A 19,414-nucleotide genomic window follows, 5' to 3' on the forward strand; every position below is an offset into this window, starting at 1 on the left:
TGATGTACTGCCAGGTATCACAAGATTAGGATTATGGAACACGCGGCTGATTAGAAATAACGGTTTAAACCAGTTTCTAGATATTTCAATATGTGCAAACAGGGCCATATTGATACACTCACCTTTATGGGGATTGAGCATATTCCGCCTCCTATTAGAGGTGGTGATAGAACCAATGTGCTACATTTACGAGAAGCCTACTGAATATACACTTTAAAAACCCGTACTCTATTCGGTCTCAACACTGATTGGAACCTGAGTCATTTCTTGTATATATATATATATATATGTAGACAATTATCTTTGATTAATTATGGTTATATTATTATTTGTACGGATAATGTTCTATATATGTATATACTGCTTTCTGTATTCAATTAGGGTTCATGTACTGGTGAATATTGACACTCACCCCATTTATGTTACACATTATTTTTTTTTCATTTTTATTTCTTATTGTCGAGTAGTTAGAAATATTTCACACATTTTACATATTTCAATATACTTGATCTCCTAGATGTGACTTTGAAAGAGCCACATAATATCTCTAAGTTACTATATCATATAGATAGATAGGAACATTATGAAGGCGGTTCTGTAGTGCAGGGGAGCGCAAACTTTTTCCCCTGCGCCCCACTGCCGGCTGTCCTGCTCTCCGCGCGCCCCCTCCCTCCTCCTTACCGTGGTTCCCGGTGTCTGGGCGTCATAACGTCACGTTACCATAGCAATGCTGCGTCACATGACCCCGCGGCATCATTTGACGCCGCGTTGCCATGGCGACGCGTCTCCAGATGCCAGCTGAACAACGGTAAGTAAGATTTAGAGAGGCCTTTGCCGCTTCCCGGCACTTAATTTAAGTGCCTTCGGGAAGCGCGTGGGGCCTATGTAAACCCTGCGCCCCCCACAGTTAATATCGCGACCCCCAGTTTGCGCACCTCTGCTGTAGTGTGATACAGTAATGTACCCCAGATTTTTTCTGGGTTACTTACTTAGGTAGAATATACAAACTTGTATTTACAACACGTGTTTAGCTTAACAAGGATCTTTTAGATATGTTTGATTGCTCTAGTAATAAAATATTTAGGAATTGTGTTTTTTGTCTAATAAAGTTGTGATGATGCAGGGTGTGTGACATCATGTGGTGTGCCTTTTGTATGGCGCCAGAGCGCGCGTTGTGTCATCAGGTATGAGACTAAATGTGCTCACTTCATGCTTCTTGTTTACACCTTGATAAAGCCCTTGTTAGCGCGAAATGCGTAGGTGGTTCTATTTTTGCCTTCGTTTTTATCATGGCCTAATAAATAATACTTTTATAATCCTCGGCGTCCACCTCATCATTATTTTGCGCTAGCAGTGCACCGCGTTTTGCTATTTTTTACTATTGTTCCATGTTTGCGAACGCCAACCACCCCCGACCCCCCTCAGAACGACAGAACACATAACAACTTCTCATTGGCAAGTAAGTGGATACGCTGTGGATACTTCATTTTGGACTGTTCTAATCTAAGCTGTGCTTTTCTATTATGTGAGCACAGAGAGAAGGAAAAGGAAGCGCATTTGCTCCTGGTTATTATACTACAGATAACAGAGAGACCTCGATAAACTGGAAAATCGTAATGGGGGTGCTACCGAGGAGATAGTTAACAAATATTAAGGTGTGAAGAGAGAAACAAACCAAGAAAGAACTCCATTTATAAGAGTTCTTTCTTGGAGTGTTCCTCTCTTCACACTTTAATAGTCTTTACTATACTAAGAAGTAAAAGACACCTCTCCTTGAAAGGGCCAGGAACTTTAGGCACGTTCTATAGATTTTTAGTTGGCTGACGTTAGTAAGCCTTTCTATAGAAGGGCCGCGCACGCACACGGCAGGGAGAGGGGAGCTGACAGACAGCGGCGAAGATGAGGAAATTCATCTTTGTGCACCGCTGCCTGCGCTCAAGTGTGTGTGTGTGTGTGTGTGTGTGTGTGTGTGTGTGTGTGTGTGTGTGTGTGTGTGTGTGTGTGTGTGTGTGTGTGTGTGTGTGTGTGTGTGTGTGTGTGTGTGTGTGTGTGTGTGTGTGTGTGTGTGTAAGTTAAAAAAAAAAATATTTATTAAAGTTTTTTTTCTTTAAAAAATCTTATCTAGGACTTTCACTCACACAACCCATGCACACACATATACTCACATATTTTTTTGTTTTGAAAATTCTTTTATTATGCAGCGAATCTTTACAACAAGATTATAACAGTACATAAATCATTTTCCAAAAGAAAAAAAAAACCGCGACGTTAACAACGGCGCAGTGCATATCCCACACAACTCACACACATTTTTATTAATGGTTTCCCCAAGACTAAAAAAACTGTGACGAACACGGCGGTGCAGTGCATTTATACGTATGCACCGCACCACAGACATGACATATCATACAAACATTATCTCTAACTTTATTGCACAGAAAAACTTTTGGGGCGGGGGAGTAAGGGGGGGGAAGGGGGGTGTTTAGTCCTCCTCCTCAGGGCCGTCAAAGATGGAATAGTCCTTGAGCAGGCTGTGGAGCAGCCTGCGACAGTCCTGTACCGACATCCTCTTCTTCCCCTTGATCAAACGTTCCCTGGCGAATAGTAAAACGTCCTTGAAAGAGCACATTAGACGCCAACCGGCTTCGATTGCGTCCTCTGTGTGTGTTCCTGTGAAAAGTCCGTGGAACACCGAGTAGTACGTGACGCACTTCCTCGGTATACAATCTTTTAAGTCAGTGTCCAGCGCGTGCAGCAAGGCCTGCGCAAAGGGGCAGTTCCAGAAGAGGTGTATGATGCTTTCAGCCACTGGGTTGCACCTGGGGCAGTGCCTCACGAGGCTGAGTTTACTCTGGTACTTGTCCGCATTCACATATACTCACATATACACTACCTGCAGCTCCCGGCACTATATACAGGAAAAGCATGTGGCGCGTGCACGCGCGTTCGCATAGGAACGCGCGGCCGCATGCTGTATATTACAGCCCTTAGGTGTTGTCCTTATTCAATTAGTTCTTAAAGATCTACTATCAACTCTTTAAGGGGGCTGCATGCCTCTTACTATGATCAAAAGTGATTTCATATCCCATTAACACGTCTGAGCACCGGAGTCTGTCCAATCGTTTACATATATTTCTTGCATAACTCACATCCAAAATTCAATTAGAATTTAAAGTAGGTGTTGAATTATCAGGAGCATTTTCAAGAGTGGAAAGATGGTTGAACTAGTTAAACAGTGACTGACCTTCAGAGACGCCCCTGCTGCTTTGTTTGTCTTCTTATGCGCATGTTTCAATTACTAAGTGCTGTTCAACAAAAGCTGCACCAAAATCTATAGCTTGATAGAATGATAGTGTATATCAGAATAACATACTGTTTTCTAACTCGTGAATTTCTGTGGCTGTGTCTCACTCTATATTGGGAGTAAATGCAGAGAACCAAAGTATTGTGAAGACATGCCCTTTCTTTGTTTTATTTCCATTCCCTGTTGAAGATAACTAAATAAGCATTTATTCCCACTTGCAACTTTCCTATGACTATTTCATGGCCACTATCACTAAACAGTGCTAAAAGTGTAAGGCACACTGCTGTAGTTAATTAAGGTAAATAAGGCTCTTAGGGCCTCATGCAGAGAGCAGCGCTATTAACAATCTCGCCATTTTCCGGTGAAAATCGCGCTAAAAACAGCCGAAAATGGCGAGGTATGAAAAAAGCGCCATTTTTTTTTCTATTTATAAATCTCGCCGCGCGGCTGGCGAGAACCTACATCTCGCCAGTTTGAAAAATATCCAAATTCAGAAAGGCGCGCTCGCCATCTAGCGGCTGTTTTTGGCGCGATTTTCGTCAATTTTCTCCGCCAACTAAAGTTGGCAAGAAGCAGGAGCTCGCCGGCTATAGGGAAAAAAAAAATGCGCGTTTTTTTTTTTCCCCTTTCAGCTGCGCGCATCTCCTCATTTACAATTCTCCACATGCAGTAATGCTAAAAATAGCGGATTTCGCCCATTTCTGCATATGGAGAATAAAACTCTCCATTAAAGCTACTTTTTCTTAAACTCTCCAATTTATTCTAGCGCTGCTCTCTGCATAGGCCCCTTAGAGCAAATGCATATATTTGATGCATATATTAGATGCAAATGCATCTTCTATTGACGTGCATTATGTAAATGGGACTTTTCCAGCTAATTATAAGTCTCCTTTGGAAGTTAGCAGACGTCTATATAATGTGAAAGGAAATTTCTGTAGAGATCATGAAAATGTTTGCTAAAATACTGCAAAAAAAAACCCCTGTAGAGTAGAGGGACTGTATTTTTTAAAGCAGCAATCTCCCCCACTCGTGCTGTTTACCGAGATACTTACTGATTTCGTTGTCAGTGTTTTCTCTCACTTTAGGCAAATCAAAATGGCCACCAAATCTTGCAGCTCCCGCGAGACAAAAGGAAGCTGTAACATAATGGGAAGGGGGCTGGCAGGGTGGAGATGCTGATGTTTCCAGTTGGATGAATGTGGACCCCATCTTTGAAAGTCCAGCAACTGATACTTTAGACCTCCTACATTAACCTTGGCCTCCTGCAGACGCACTTACCAGAATGCCTTCCTACTATCTCTGTACGTTGTCCCTACCTACCAATTAGATTGTAAGCTCTTCGGAGCAGGGACTCCTTTTCCTTAATGTCACTTTTATGTCTGAAGCGCTTCTTCGCATTGTGTTATTTGTATTATTTGTTATTTATATGATTGACACGTGTATTACTGCTGTGAAGCGCTATGTACATTAATGGCGCTATATAAATAAAGACATACAACTAAACTAGACCGGGGAACAAGGGATCCCCGGAGCTACAGATAGCCTGGTGCAGCTTCGGAGTGCCATCTGTTCCAACTCTGTCAAGAAATCAATATCAAAATGGTGCGGGATTGTTGCTTTCAATGTAAAATGTCTAAGCAGATTTGCCCACTGCACTTTACCTAGTTGCTTCGTATCTGTCTTTGCCAGTCCATCTGGCAGAGAAAGAGTTAAGTGTGCGTACAAATCTATTCACCATAAAAGTATAGTATAAAAATGCACAAAAATGTTTTACTGTTTTGCTTTTGTAAGCAATGCAATTCTCTGGATTTAAAAAGCTGACGTTTCTTTTAGGTACCGTCATAAATAGCATGAACTCCCTCTCCCCAGCATGCTAACGTCTTTTTAATGTGTGTGCTTGTTTTTACATTGACCTTCACGTGTCATTGTAATGCTTCTCCCACTTTCTTTGCTAAATAATTATTTCATAGTCAGGTCCTTAGTTCTGAAAACATGAGTGATATCACTTTTACAGATAACACCCTATTCTTTGTGTCATGTCATAAGACTGTTAGGAAATGGAAGCAAACACACGTTCTCTTTCTTTGACCATTTTTTTTTGTATTTTATTATTTACTTAGATTGCGGGCTTTTCTGCACAGGGCCTTCCTTTGCCTTGTGTTGTCATATACACTTGCTGCAAAACACAATATGTCCAGGCCCAACAATATGTGAAGAAATTGTGATTTAGTATCAAATTATAATAGTGATTGTAAACATATATATCAAGTTAAGAGCCACAGATATGAACTGTGATATAAATAATACAAGTGCAACGTATAATATAAAGTGTGTGTGTATATGAAAAAAGTGTATAATGAAAATATTTAAACACAGAAATTGCAAAAATGAGCTAAAAAGGAGTAGTAAAACACTTCTCTTAAAGATGGAGGGTCTGCTGCTATACTGGATAGCCTGGGGTCAGGATTTCATCAGCTAAAAAGAACAGCAAAAAAGAAGAACGCTCAGGACCCTCATGGTGTGGTAAGTAAAAATTAAGTGCCGGGGGAGCTGCAGGGCCTCTGTAAACCGACTTACCTTGATTCAGCCGGCATCTGGAGACACGTCGCCATGGCAACGCAGCGGCAAATGACGCCGCTGGGTCATGTAACGTCATGACGTCCAGACGCCGGGAATCAAGGTAAGGAGGGAGGGGGGCGTGCGGAGAGGAGGACATCCGGCAGGGGGGGCGCAGGGGAAAAAGTTTGCGCCCCCCTGCATTAGCGTACCTAAACAGCTAGCAAGGTCAGAGAAAAAAAAACCCACAATGATAATAACAACCTAGAAAAGCTTCTCACTTAGGCCGCACTTATGGTCCTGGCTACGGCTGCGACGTCAAAACAAGTTCACTTAAGCCGTCAAGTGCGCCTACAGTAGGCGACAGCTTGGTCGTGATCGCTGGAAGTCAATGAAAATTGATTTTTTCGGCGACTGCCGTGTGACGTCAGTGGGCATGTGAGTGGTTCAGCCAATGAGGGCGAACCGCTCACGGCCACGCCCCTCATCGCCGTCTCTTGCCTCCTACACTATAGGCAAAAAACGCTGCTGCAGCGGGTGACATCACGACGTCGACGTCACCGTAGCCAGGACTATAAGCGCGGCCTTAGGCTGGTTCTAAAGTGCGGACGCGCGCTACGCCCATGCGCGCGCGCTGCAGTTTTAGTTGGCTGAGGATAGCCAGCCATTCTATAATAGGGTCGCGCGCATGGCAGGGAGCTTGGAGTGGACCGACGAGGGAGAAGATGAGGAAATGTATTATTTTGTGCCGCTACTGGTGCTGTAATGTGTGTGTATGTGTGTATGTATGTATGTGTGTGCGTTGTGTGTATGTGTCAAAGTTAAATAAAAAATATTTTTATTACATTTTTTTTATTTAAAAAATATTATTTAATACATAATTCACAATTTACACACACAGACACACAGACACACAGACACACAGACACACACACACACACACACACACACACACACACACACACACACACACACACACACACACACCCTTCACTCACAGCATACACACACATATAAACACACACACACGCATAAACACACAGTACCTTCACTCACAGCATAAACACACACATAAACACACAGTACCTTCACTCACAGCATGCGGCACGTGCACGCGCGCACACACGGCCGCACACAGTATAGAACAGCCCTTACAATTTTATTTATTTATTTATTATTACAAGGGAGAAGCACTACAAATTCTATGGGACCTCTGAAAATACAAATGAGTGAGACTTTACAGGAACTTGCATCAGGAAGATCACCATATGCTAACTAAATTGTTTTCCACGAGAGGGACCTTTGTAACAATTTACTCTTCACTGCAATATTCCAAACAACTTCCAGCACACCCATGCACATAACCACCCCTTTATTTGCAGCTGTCAGCAATGTTCCTTGTAATATAATGTATGCAATGCATTTTGGAGTTTGTGTAACGTGACAGGGCTAGATAAGTAAGCCCAAGTGCCTGTTTATCACAGATAGAGAGTGAGGGCAGGGGGTTCCAAGAAACATCACAGGTCTGTCCTCACTGCAATTGCTAAAGACAAAGGTACTTGTTCAGTTGCCATCATGCTCCTCCAACTTACATAGCCATCAAGAAATTTGGAGAGGAACATAGAAAATTAAAGCACCGTTACAAATATTGTCCTCTCATAAACGTATCAATGTAGTTTTATACCCAGCATTTCACTATTATTCTGTAAAAACTCCATAAGATATTTCTGTGCAAAAACATATATTTTTGACTACATTAGTAAAACACTTACTATTTTCTCGCATACAACATATATACCGCTCAGTTAGGAAGAAGAAAAGAGTTTTATATATCATTATACATTTTATTTTTATTTTTATATTGCTGTATTGTCCTAAGGTCATTTTGGGGATCCAGAACAAACGGGAACTAAGGACAGTGACATGTATAATGCCGGTAGGTTAAATGTATCTGATTGACACCTTAAAAAAAGTTTATTTTAAATAATTTTATAAAAGATTAAACTTTTCCATGGTAAACTTTTTTTTAAATACAATTCAGGAGAATTATTTTGTCAATTTTTTGCATAGTAATTATGAGGCCATCAGTCAAACAGATACACATACACAGCACATTAGCTTGAATTCAGTGGACCCAGAGAAATTAGAAACGTATTCATTTTTAACAGGACGCTAAAAAGTAAAACAGTTCGTTTAAGGGTGATTAATTATTGCTAAGGAAATCAATTACACAAAATTGTTTACAATGTAAAACAAAAGACATTAATTAAAATAAGAGACAAAAGGAGTTCTTCACTATCATGAGTTACTTCCACTGTATACTATTAAAAAAATAAAAAATGCTTGAAGTTGCCCTTTAACATCCCGTTTATTCCTGTTATTTTTCTCTGACTCCATATGTGCTTGTTACTCGGAATTTTTTGGGGGGGATGATGGGGGGTAAAAATTGCTACCTTATTCCCTCACCCGCTATCTCTAAGGCCTCGTCCAGGGTGATGCTGAGCGGGCGCGCGCCCTCAAACACATTGCTACAATGTGTTTGTCTAGCGTGAGCGTGTGCGTGCTCGTGAGCAAATCAATTTGATTTGCCGCTCACTGGCGCATCACGTGAGCGGTTTGCCCAATGAGGGCGAATCAGCTCTGTGACGTCATGGCCATGCCCCCCGACACGCCCCCCTATGCGTGCAACTAGCAGGACAAAAATCCCCAGAGCAAAATGAGCGCCGAGCTCGAGCACCAGCGCGCTCTCACCCTGGCCGCAGCCTAAGGCCGAGGCCATGTTAGGCGCGAACGTGGTGCCGTGCGCGCCTGCAGCAGAGGCGATTTGTGGCCTGGGGGAGACGCGATGGGAAGGTGTGGCAGAGGCGTGGCCCTGACGTCTCGCAGCTGGTTCGCCCTCATTGGCGGAACCACTCCCGTGACTCGGCCGTCGCGCGACAAAATCGAATTATTTTGATGCGCAAAATATCGCCTGTGCCGTCGCCCTGCGTGCTTTATGTCCGACCTCACTGAGGCACTGCCTTTTGTTCGCGCGGTTGCGCTAAGCATGGACGCAGCCTAAGGCTGGGGCCATAGAGGGGGTAGCAGGGCTGAGGCGCGCTGACGCTGAGGCTCGCCTGCTGAAATCTGCGCGATTTCATGCCCATGCAGGCGAGCCAGCGGGCGCGATCGGGAGGCGGGGGGAGACTGAGGGAGGCGGGGCAGTGACGTCGCTGGGCCCGCGACACTCCGACGTCAACGTCATGGCGCCGTTGACGCTGCTCCGCGCTGATTGGATGTTTTCAGCCGACAGCGCTCTGAAAAACAGTTTGGCTGTCGGCTGAAAAATCCAGCGCCTCAGCACGCCTGCGGACGCTCGCGTGAGCCCCCTCTAAAGACATCCTCATGGAGGATGCAGGGGCTCAGCGCGGAGCGTCCGCACAGCTCAGCGCTGACTGTCCTTCTATGGACTCAGCCTTAGTCTCCCAACATACCACTTAGATTGTAAACTCTCCAGGGCAGGGGTTTCCTTACCTATTGCCTCATTTTGTTGCAATTGTATTAAAATTTACTGTACTGTCTCTTTTGTAAAGAGATGAGCACACTGTGGTGCTATATAAATAAAGATATATATATACAATGTAATTATTTTACTGTATTTCGATCGCTTGCAAATCATATGTAAGACCGATGACGTCACCCGTCACCAAAAGTTGAACTTTAGTTTTAAGCGACGTCGCTGGCGACAAGGCCAGTAACATCACCAAGGAGGAGGGCAGCGCTCTGTGATTGGTTTAGAGAACGTCACATGTGGCGACTGTCTCTAAAAAAAATTACATTTCGCTGGCTTTCAAATTTTTGGTCGCTCCGTCGCGCTTACTTTAAACGCATGCAACGGATTTGTTTTAGAGCAGCGTCGCCGTCGCCAGGCACTATAAGCGCAGCCTAAGGCTACCATTCCACTGGAAGGCTTAGCATGTAAATCAGCAATATATTGGAGATTGAGTTTGGGACCCTCTAAAAATCGAACCTGCAGCACAAGCTTTTTATGACGTCTGCAGTTATTCCTGATTTTCTACAGCCCTGCACAAAAGCAGATTATTTGGTAGCATTAATCAGATAATAAGTAAGGAGACATTTTAGAAACTCATAATAGTATTTGAAATATTTAAGATTTACTGTTTAGTGCCCGAATAAATGCATAATATGTCTCTATATAGATTAAAACAATAGTTTCAAGTATTTTCAAGGTGGAAGTATTCCGGAGAATACTGTAATTCTTAGATTTAATGGATAAAACAAAATGACTGTCGGTTTGTTAGGAAGTAATGATTTTGAATGAATGAGTACAGCACAAGTTATTAACATTAAAAATACATTAAAAACAGAGTATTGGATATTTTTGAAAGAATGTTTGCATTTTCATGCTTTCTTAAAACCTTTGAGGAATTGAATCTGCAAGAGTGCACATTTAATACAGATTTTGATCATATTCATTGTACTTCTTTGATTTGCTGGGAGTGCTTTCAATTGTTTTTCATCGCAGACACGTGCATATTCTGTCCACACCTTCAATTTCATCCCACACCAATAATAGAAAATACATGAGCTGTGAGACATCGACTGGTATTCACATAGCATAACAGATTAAATTAATATGTATATTAAGACAAGGAGCAAGTTATGGTATGTATATTTAGGTTTCCTGTTTTAGTATGGATGTGATCAAGGTACATTTCAAGAGTTTAGAACATTATTTATATATAAATATATATATATATATATATATAAAATATAATATTATATATTTCTATAATATTATATATTTCTATAATAATTTATATATATATATATCTATCTATATCTATATAATCTTCTTTTTACAGGGATCCAATTGATTTTGAGTCTCTGCTGATTTAGGTGAAGCCGAGAATGAGAGCCTACATGTAAATAATGTTAGCTCCACGTACTGTGTGCAAATTCCTGGAATAACCTGTAATGTGTCCTCAATAACAAAGACCCTGGCAGCAGACGCTGGGAAGCGTTGCATACACAGTGCTCCTTCCCATCCCCCCCTTTCCTCCTGCCCCTGAAGTGGGAGCATCACGCGCTCTGCAGTCACCTGAGCCCCGGGGCCAGCACCGCCCACAGCCACGGTGGGGCCAATCCCTGCGCGTGACGTCACCGCGGGGCCGGGCTATATAAGGAAGCCGGGGCTGCTGGCTTGTTGTTATTTCTTCCCAGTCCGAGAGCCGCACAGTGAGGTGAGCAGGTAATGTGCAGCGGGAGGGGGGGTGAGCAGGTAATGTGCAGCGGGAGGGGGGGTGAGCAGGTCATGTGCAGCGGGAGGGGGGGTGAGCAGGTCATGTGCAGCGGGAGGGGGGGTGAGCAGGTCATGTGCAGCGGGAGGGGGGGTGAGCAGGTCATGTGCAGCGGGAGGGGGGAGGAAGCAATCAGATCCGGGCACAGACACCACCACACTGCGGTGTGTGGGCACAGATGTGTCTCAGTGAGTGGGGACGGGCACGGTGTGTGGGCACTGATGTGTCTCAGTGAGTGGGGACGGGCACGGTGTGTGGGTACAGATGTGTCTCAGTGAGTGGGGACGGGCACGGTGTGTGGGTACAGATGTGTCTCAGTGAGTGGGGACGGGCACGGTGTGTGGGTACAGATGTGTCTCAGTGAGTGGGGACGGGCACGGTGTGTGGGCACAGATGTGTCTCAGTGAGTGGGGACGGGCACGGTGTGTGGGCACAGATGTGTCTCAGTGAGTGGGGACGGGCACGGTGTGTGGGTACAGATGTGTCTCAGTGAGTGGGGACGGGCACGGTGTGTGGGTACAGGATAAGAGTATCACAGGGACTGCTGAGGGGGGTAGGGACGGGGGAAACCCCGCTGTCCCCGCCGGTACAGGACCGGCCTGTAGTCGCTAGTTGTGTTTCATGTTCTGCTTACTGTGTCCTCACCGCGACCTGACAAGAGTAGGCTCGCTATACCGAGACCGCTCCGCCTGGCAGCGGGAGGATTAACCGGCCCCGTTATCGCGGTATAAGCCTCTTCGCCTCTTGCATGCCGCCCGCGGTAGCTGCGGCTCTAACCCCCCCTGAGTGTCGGGGGGGGAGGGGGGGACGGGCTGACCTGACAGCGCGCTGTACAGCGATGCGTCGCCGGCTACTCGCCTATAAAACTTTGTCTCCGCCTCCGGGACAGTGTGACCCACCTCGGTTATATGTGTTTCTCTGGAGTGGGTGGGGGTATGCTGCTCTCTCCCCCCTCCCTGTGTTTCTCTGGAGTGGGTGGGGGTATGCTGCTCTCTCCCCCCTCCCTGTGTTTCTCTGTAGTGGGTGGGGGATATGCTGCTCTCTCCCCCCCCTCCCTGTGTTTCTCTGGAGTGGGTGGGGGTATGCTGCTTTCTCCCCCCTCCCTGTGTTTCTCTGTAGTGGGTGGGGGATATGCTGCTCTCTCCCCCCCCCTCCCTGTGTTTCTCTGGAGTGGGTGGGGGTTTGCTGCTCTCCCCCCTCCCTGTGTTTCTCTGTAGTGGGTGGGGGTATGCTGCTCTCCCCCCTCCCTGTGTTTCTCTGTAGTGGGTGGGGGTATGCTGCTCTCTCCCCCCCTCCCTGTGTTTCTCTGGAGTGGGTGGGGGTATGCTGCTCTCTCCCCCCCTCCCTGTGTTTCTCTGGAGTGGGTGGGGGTATGCTGCTCTCTCCCCCCCTCCCTGTGTTTCTCTGGAGTGGGTGGGGGTATGCTGCTCTCTCCCCCCTCCCTGTGTTTCTCTGGAGTGGGTGGGGGTATGCTGCTCTCTCCCCTCCTCCCTGTGTTTCTCTGGAGTGGGTGGGGGTATGCTGCTCTCTCCCCCCTCCCTGTGTTTCTCTGGAGTGGGTGAGGCGCGGTTCTGTGCAGCTGCAGACTTGTACCAGACGTGTGTGTGTGTGTGTGTGTGTGTGTGTGTGTGATATCTCCGGGGTCTCACACATGGGCTGGGGGTGGTAGTGCTGCTGCTTTTAGCAGTGTGCTATACATTGGCGTTTAACGTGGGTTTTCTTTGTCTCGTTGCAATGTGAGTCTGTATTGACGCCAGTGTTGTGTACTATAGTAATGTTACCAGCAACCGTGTTTAAAGGGTCTGTGTACCCAAACATCAAAGCAGCAGGGAAACATTGGCATATGTTAACACGTGCTTAAACACCCCAGGAGATGGTGTAAATATTTTTGTTAATATTTTTTTTAAAAAGCATGTATTTAGCACTCAATTCTACATAGATTTGGGAGTTTTCCCAAACAGATCTGTGCTATTTTTATGCCAGTGGCAGAATCAATGTAAACATCAAAGCGAGAAGATCAACACATGAGTTCGTCGAGTTCATGTGTATGTAATGGGGGAAAAAAAACCTGCGCCGTTTTGTGTATTCGGGATGTTTGTTTATGGAAAATTATTTTTATTTTTTTCCTGGTGGTGTGTGTGTTAATGCTGTGTAATCGATAACATGGCACAGTGGGGGTTAAAGAATCGTGCATGCAATGTTATTACTTGGAATTGTTGTGACCAGGTTTGCTCCAAAACAAGTTGGGTGGAGCAGCTGCAGTCACATGATCTTGGTGCTCCCAGTACAGTTACAGCCTGAATTGTTTTCAATGGCTGCCCAACCTTTTTTACATACTAGAAAATATTTGTTCTGCGAAGTCCTAATTAATCTCTTTGCCTACTCATCAGAATATTGCTAACTGTTTGGGCAGTATACAGTCATTGGACACCATAAGGTCCCAAACTGCACCTCCTGTGTTCAGACATGAGTGGTCTGGTTTCCAAAGTCACTCCCCACAATGCCTTGCCACTGTGCATGCAAAGCATTGTGGGGAGTGACCTTGGAAGCTCCTGTTACCACTTGTGCTCAAATTTGGGGCCTTACCTTGTGCAGTCCTCCACTATGGTGCCTGGGATACACCATTGCATTATGTTTGGCGAACCCCTTAGACATTAATTCCTAGTGCCTAGCCCTTCTGTTCTAACTTTAACAAATCCAAGAGCTGTTTTTTTTTTTTTTTACTTTAAAAGAAATCTACCCCTCCTGCTTGCTTCAACCTTGTTTGTATATGCATCCATATATATATCTTGTATATGGTTACAGAGACTGAATCACAATTAATTTGGCGATCATAGATGCAATTATTTTTAATGCGTTACTTGCACCAGTTTGTAGGTTTGATTGTGCTGTACTAAGGAGCTTTGTGTAGCTGTAGATATATTACATTTTGTATTTTCTATTTAATCTCCAGACAAAAAAATTATGGAGCTGTACCTTATTGTTGTGCTCTGCCTGACAACCGTATTTGCTGCACCAGGAATTGATCCTGACTTGGATAACCACTGGGACCTCTGGAAGACATGGCATACTAAATCCTATGCACTGGTTAGTGGACATGTGATTTTACTAGAAATGTTAAAATGTGGATTATTTTAATCTCGTGCTGCTCACTAGCTAAACCACTGCGGTTTTTCACACTTAGTGGGTATTAAAAGGGTGATAATTCATTCAGAATCCCTCTGAAATAGAGCACTGGTTTATACATTGTTGACCTCTGATATGTAACCAAATGGACACATTTTTGCTTCCCTGGCTTTTTAGAGTACTTTCTCAATTGGCCAGATAATATAAATCAAACCAATCTGTAATCGACTTCTTTTTTTATTGAATGTCAGCTATAAAGTTATTGATGCTGCATTTTGACAATTTTTTTTTGTTTGCTTGGGAACACTGGGTTCGAACAGATCTGCTTCTTGTTATTTGTTTGATTTCTGATTTTCAAAGCAGAAAAACATGTAGCTCTGCACATTTATTACAAGATTGGAGTGGGCGTCTCCGGAGCTGAACTTCAGCTGCATAGATGCCTCTGTGGGGGGTGCCAGTATTTCTTCAGCCGTGGCGCTTGTGCCTAACAAAATGGCCACTTTAAATAAATATCCTGTGGGCCAATAGGAAGCCATGCGTCCTGTTGCAACCCCTGTTGGCCTCCATGAGCAGTGCCTTTAAAAGCCAGATACAGGCATCCCCTATGAAGGTATGCATTTCAGGAAGCTGAAATTAATGTAGTTCAGCTCTGGATAACGGCTTCAATTCTGTAATGAAAAAGATCATGCAGTGCTACATGTTTTACTGTGCTAAAGGTGTAGAGTATCCCTCGGCTCACATTCACATGTACATCACAGATGTCGGAAGAATGGTGGACATCTCACCTTTTTTTTTTTTAATTATATCGGAATAAAATGCACAACACTTCAGGGAAGATCACCTTTGTCAAGTGGAGAAATTATTCTGATATCTTTAGAAATTTCAAACAGAAAAGGGCCCAGGACTGATAAATATTGGTTTCTCTTCCCCAGAAAGAAGAAGGCTGGCGGAGAATGGTGTGGGAAAAGAACCTGAAAAAGATTGAGATGCACAACCTTGACCAGACTCTAGGAAAGCACACTTACAGACTTGGGATGAATCAGTTTGGCGACATGGTGAGTAGACCTATTTTTCGTTAAAGATTCAGACTCTGAGCCTTTGGCTTTTCCTCTTACGCTGTTTTTTTTTTTTTTCCTCCCAACAGACCACAGAAGAATTTAGACAGCTAATGAATGGATACCAAAATAAAAAGTCAACAAAGGCAAGAGGATCAATTTTTCTGACTCCCAGTTTCTTCCAAGCACCAAAATCGGTGGACTGGCGCACCAAAGGATATGTAACACCAGTTAAAGATCAGGTATTGAACAGATCCTGATATGTTAAACATTGTGCTATAGTTTACATGTAAGATTTTTGTATGCAGGAACTACCATGCCCAAGTCTTGGGTCATTTCCAGTTGGAATGTCATTAACCATGATGCTAATACTACACCAAGTTTGCACTAAATATGAATGAATTGTCTCTTCTCCTATACAGGGATCATGTGGCTCATGCTGGGCTTTCAGCACCACTGGTGCCCTTGAAGGTCAGCACTTCAGGACATCTGGTGCTCTGGTTTCTCTAAGTGAACAAAATCTGGTTGACTGCTCTAAACCTGAAGGAAATCAAGGATGCAATGGTGGCCTGATGGATCAAGCCTTCCAATATATTAAAGACAATGGTGGCATAGATTCAGAGGACTCTTATCCATATATTGGCAAGGTAATCATCAATTGAATGTGGTTTCATATGCAGTGTTTGTGGCTGCTCTTGACTACATAAGTAGCTTAGTGGTAAGAATGCCCTGAATCAACTTTATTTACATCCCAAACTGTTATATATAAAAAAAACATTAATTGGGTAGGAAAACTTGAGAACTTTGGGCCAGGGACTAATTGTGGCTAAAACATTCTATGCACATTTGTTATAATTTCTTAGACAAACATTTGAACTTTTGTTCCTCTATGTAATTTTAATCTTTCTAAACTAAATGTGTTAACCCACTAAGTATATACAAGCATGCTTGTTGGCAAGGTGTCGCAAGGATTTTTTTTTTTTTCCCATCATACCAAACCATTTCCCCCACTGAAATATGGGATCGGTGTTAATTGGTAGCCTCAACTCCCATGTTGGTTTTACAGTTGCTGTTCCCATCTGAACCTGTCGATTATGTAAATTCTTGCTACTATATACATTTTTCCCCTCTGCTATAGGATGACCAAGACTGCAAATATGATCCCTCTAACAACTCTGCAAATGATACTGGCTTTGTGGATGTTCCAGCTAAAAGCGAGAGGGCCCTAATGGAAGCAGTGGCTTCAGTTGGCCCCGTCTCTGTAGCCATTGACGCTGGACATCAGACGTTTCAGTTTTATCAATCTGGTATGCATTTTATTTTTTTTAGTTGTGCTATAACAAATCCTCCAAGTGATTGTGGGTTTTTCTGCTATAGTTTTTTTTTTTTTTTTTTTTTTTTTTCGCTGTCTGCTAAATACACGTCACTGTCTTCTAGGTATTTACTATGACCCGGAGTGCAGCAGTGAGGATCTGGATCATGGTGTCCTTGTGGTGGGATATGGATTTGAAGGTGAAGATGTAGATGGGAAGAAGTACTGGATTGTCAAAAATAGGTATGTTTCACATCTTAAAATCAAACTGCCAGGTCAAGCTTCAATCATTCACCTATGTAAAGACAGATGTTGCATTATATATTTAATCTCACCTGTGTATATAAATGTACTTGTTAAATTGATAAATGGTTAGGCTTTCCAGCCTCGCGCTGCCTTCTACACTTCAGCATGGGAGATATTTGCACTGTTAAAGTCTTGTATAATTTTTGCTGACAGAAGGGCTGAGCTATGGTGCAGGTTCCAAACCGCAGGAATTTGCAAGGGGAATATGGGTGTTTCACAAAAATTTGGCATCTACTTAAAATGACTACAATTCTTCTCCCGTCCGCATTTTTTATAGTTTCATAACTTAACACAAGGTGAAGTGTCCAGGTTCCAAATAAACTTTCCTTTATTGGTACTTGCCTGATGGGTGAAATTAGTATGGCTGCTTTTAATTCATGCTGAACATAATGTACAAGGTCAGTTGGCCTTTGTTACGCAGTTCTGACCATATAATGTTGAAATAGACTTGTTACCTAGTCACGTTATAAAAGGGTTTATACACGCCTGTAAAAGCAGAACAAAATTGTAACGTATAATAGCCTTTTGGGGCACGTGTCTGCATGGTGAGAATATGAAGCTGTGATTTGTGTTGCCGCAAAGCCTTTCATTGTAATGTCTCCAGGGTTGAAATTGCTGAATAGAATTGGTGTAACTTTTTCCCTTTCTTTGAAGATTAGTATCTTTTATGTGGCATTACTCAATTTTACCATGTTCTCCTTTGCAGCTGGAGTGAGAAATGGGGAAACAAAGGCTTCATTTACATGGCTAAAGACCGAAAGAACCACTGTGGAATAGCAACAGCTGCCAGTTATCCTCTTGTATAATGTGAACAGAACACTGGATTTAATTTGACCAAACACCTTGTTTGTGTGCACATGGTGCTGAAGATTTTGTCTTCAGAGTAAGCTATTTTACTTTTATCTAATACAGACATGTATGGAACAGAAGTATTGAACAAAACACTGCAAATGCATAACAATCCTCAAAAATGCTGGAGATCTGTCCCACAGACTGAGTCGGATGAGAAACTTGTTAGTATTGTTTACAAACTGATTTTTAATGGTTTTATGTTTTTTTATGTGATTTTAAGTTTTTTTTTTTTAGATGTAAAATAAAGCTCTATGAAAAGTACAAACATTGGTCTCAATTGAATTATGAAAGATGATCCACATGTTTGTGCCTTGCTGTGCCAGTGGAAAATATTGATCATTCTTTGAACCTACTCCATGTGAAACTACCACAAAGTTCACTAGCTTAATACAAACCACATTGTTGCCCAACATGCCAAGAATGCAAAATAAAAAAAAGTAGGCTTTTATTCCTGGTTCTTCCCCATGCTCAAACTTCCTGATGACTTGCATCACTTATGTTTTGCTGCAAGGGTGACGCATTCTGTTTTCTAATGCAGAATGTTTAGATCATCCACTGAGTTCATTACTGATCTTTAGGGGCTATAGGATCAGTGTGAACTGATGCTTTTTAAGAAGTTAAATGCTGGAAGAAACCAAAACATGGCTGCATGGAAGTAAAAGCCATTATAGCCCATCTTGACATTCTAGTAAAATTTACCTGATGGCAAAGATGTCCGTACCAACATGCAAAACAGTTGTGCTATACACTATAAACAGCGTTGCATCGAACACTACTACAGTGCCAATTTTCACTCGACGTGAAGGGAAAATGCTGCCGCGCTTCCGTAATAGCAGATCTGTATCAATGTAGACTTATTGAAGACAGACGGCAACAAAGTTTCATGGTGAAACAAGTCCATATTGGATAGGATTTGTATTCCTACAAGTGTGACTGAATTTTGACCCACTGTACATGTACAACAGGCTGTTTGCTTTACGGCCAAGCAGTCCTACTGTAGGACCCAAGTATCAATGTGAGAGGTCTATGGCTGCATTTATGTCCCGGCTACGGCATGTTTAGTCAAAACAAGTTGATTTAATCCATTGCATACACCTATAGTGGGTGCAACAAAGCAACCAAAAGCGCTGAAGTTAATTGAAATTTTTTTTTATTTTTTTTACGCCGCTTGACATGAGTGGTTCAGCCAATGAGGATGAACTGCTCACGGCCACGCCTGTCGGCCTCTTGTCTCCTACACTATAAACTGAAATCACTATTGCAATGGATGCCATTGCGTATCTGGGACTTAGAGTGGCCTAATTGAGACAGAATAAAATGACTTCTCTAGCACACAAGTAAACATTTGTGTTTGAGAAGGGAAGTACTTTCTCTAAGTTCAGTAGCACAGGACCTAAAATATATTGCCTTTTTTCTTTGCTATGGAAACTGCACACTAGGGAAAGTCCTATAGGTCAAACACTACGTTTCCAGTATCTCTGGTTTTGGAATTAACACACAGGTTTGTGTAATGTTGATCATTGGGAGGCACTGGACCATTTTAACCCCCCCTTTGCTGTCAGAGCAACTTGCAATGTTGAAGGCCCCTCCGGCAAAAAAAAAT

The 19,414-nt window shown here is 43.2% G+C and overlaps 1 protein-coding gene across 5 annotated transcripts; it reads left to right on the plus strand.

Annotated features, from left to right (window-relative positions):
* Positions 1-10,960: 10,960 nt before the first annotated feature.
* CTSL (cathepsin L) lies at positions 10,961-18,076 on the plus strand. 5 transcript variants are annotated; one of them, XM_075599075.1, is made up of 8 exons: positions 10,961-11,103; positions 14,114-14,247; positions 15,219-15,341; positions 15,431-15,583; positions 15,764-15,988; positions 16,480-16,648; positions 16,779-16,896; positions 17,666-18,076. In XM_075599075.1, the coding sequence occupies exons 2-8, from the start codon at positions 14,125-14,127 to the stop codon at positions 17,763-17,765; spliced, it is 1,011 nt and encodes a 336-aa protein (XP_075455190.1). In that variant the 5' UTR covers positions 10,961-11,103; positions 14,114-14,124; the 3' UTR covers positions 17,766-18,076. The 5 variants fall into 5 exon arrangements, with proteins under 5 accessions (XP_075455190.1, XP_075455195.1, XP_075455180.1 ...); XM_075599080.1 differs by having other exon boundaries at positions 11,041-11,111; XM_075599065.1 differs by lacking the exon at positions 10,961-11,103 and adding an exon at positions 11,324-11,348.
* The last annotated feature ends 1,338 nt before the right edge of the window (positions 18,077-19,414 follow it).

Source organism: Ascaphus truei, chromosome 1 (assembly GCF_040206685.1).
Source record: "Ascaphus truei isolate aAscTru1 chromosome 1, aAscTru1.hap1, whole genome shotgun sequence".
NCBI lineage: Eukaryota > Metazoa > Chordata > Amphibia > Anura > Ascaphidae > Ascaphus > Ascaphus truei.

Excerpts from the sequence above, each read along its gene's own strand:
- CTSL (XM_075599065.1), top strand. Across the intron at positions 15,989-16,479 it reads CTTATCCATATATTGGCAAG|GATGACCAAGACTGCAAATA; the intron begins GTAATCATCAAT and ends CCTCTGCTATAG. Across the intron at positions 16,897-17,665 it reads TACTGGATTGTCAAAAATAG|CTGGAGTGAGAAATGGGGAA; the intron begins GTATGTTTCACA and ends TCTCCTTTGCAG.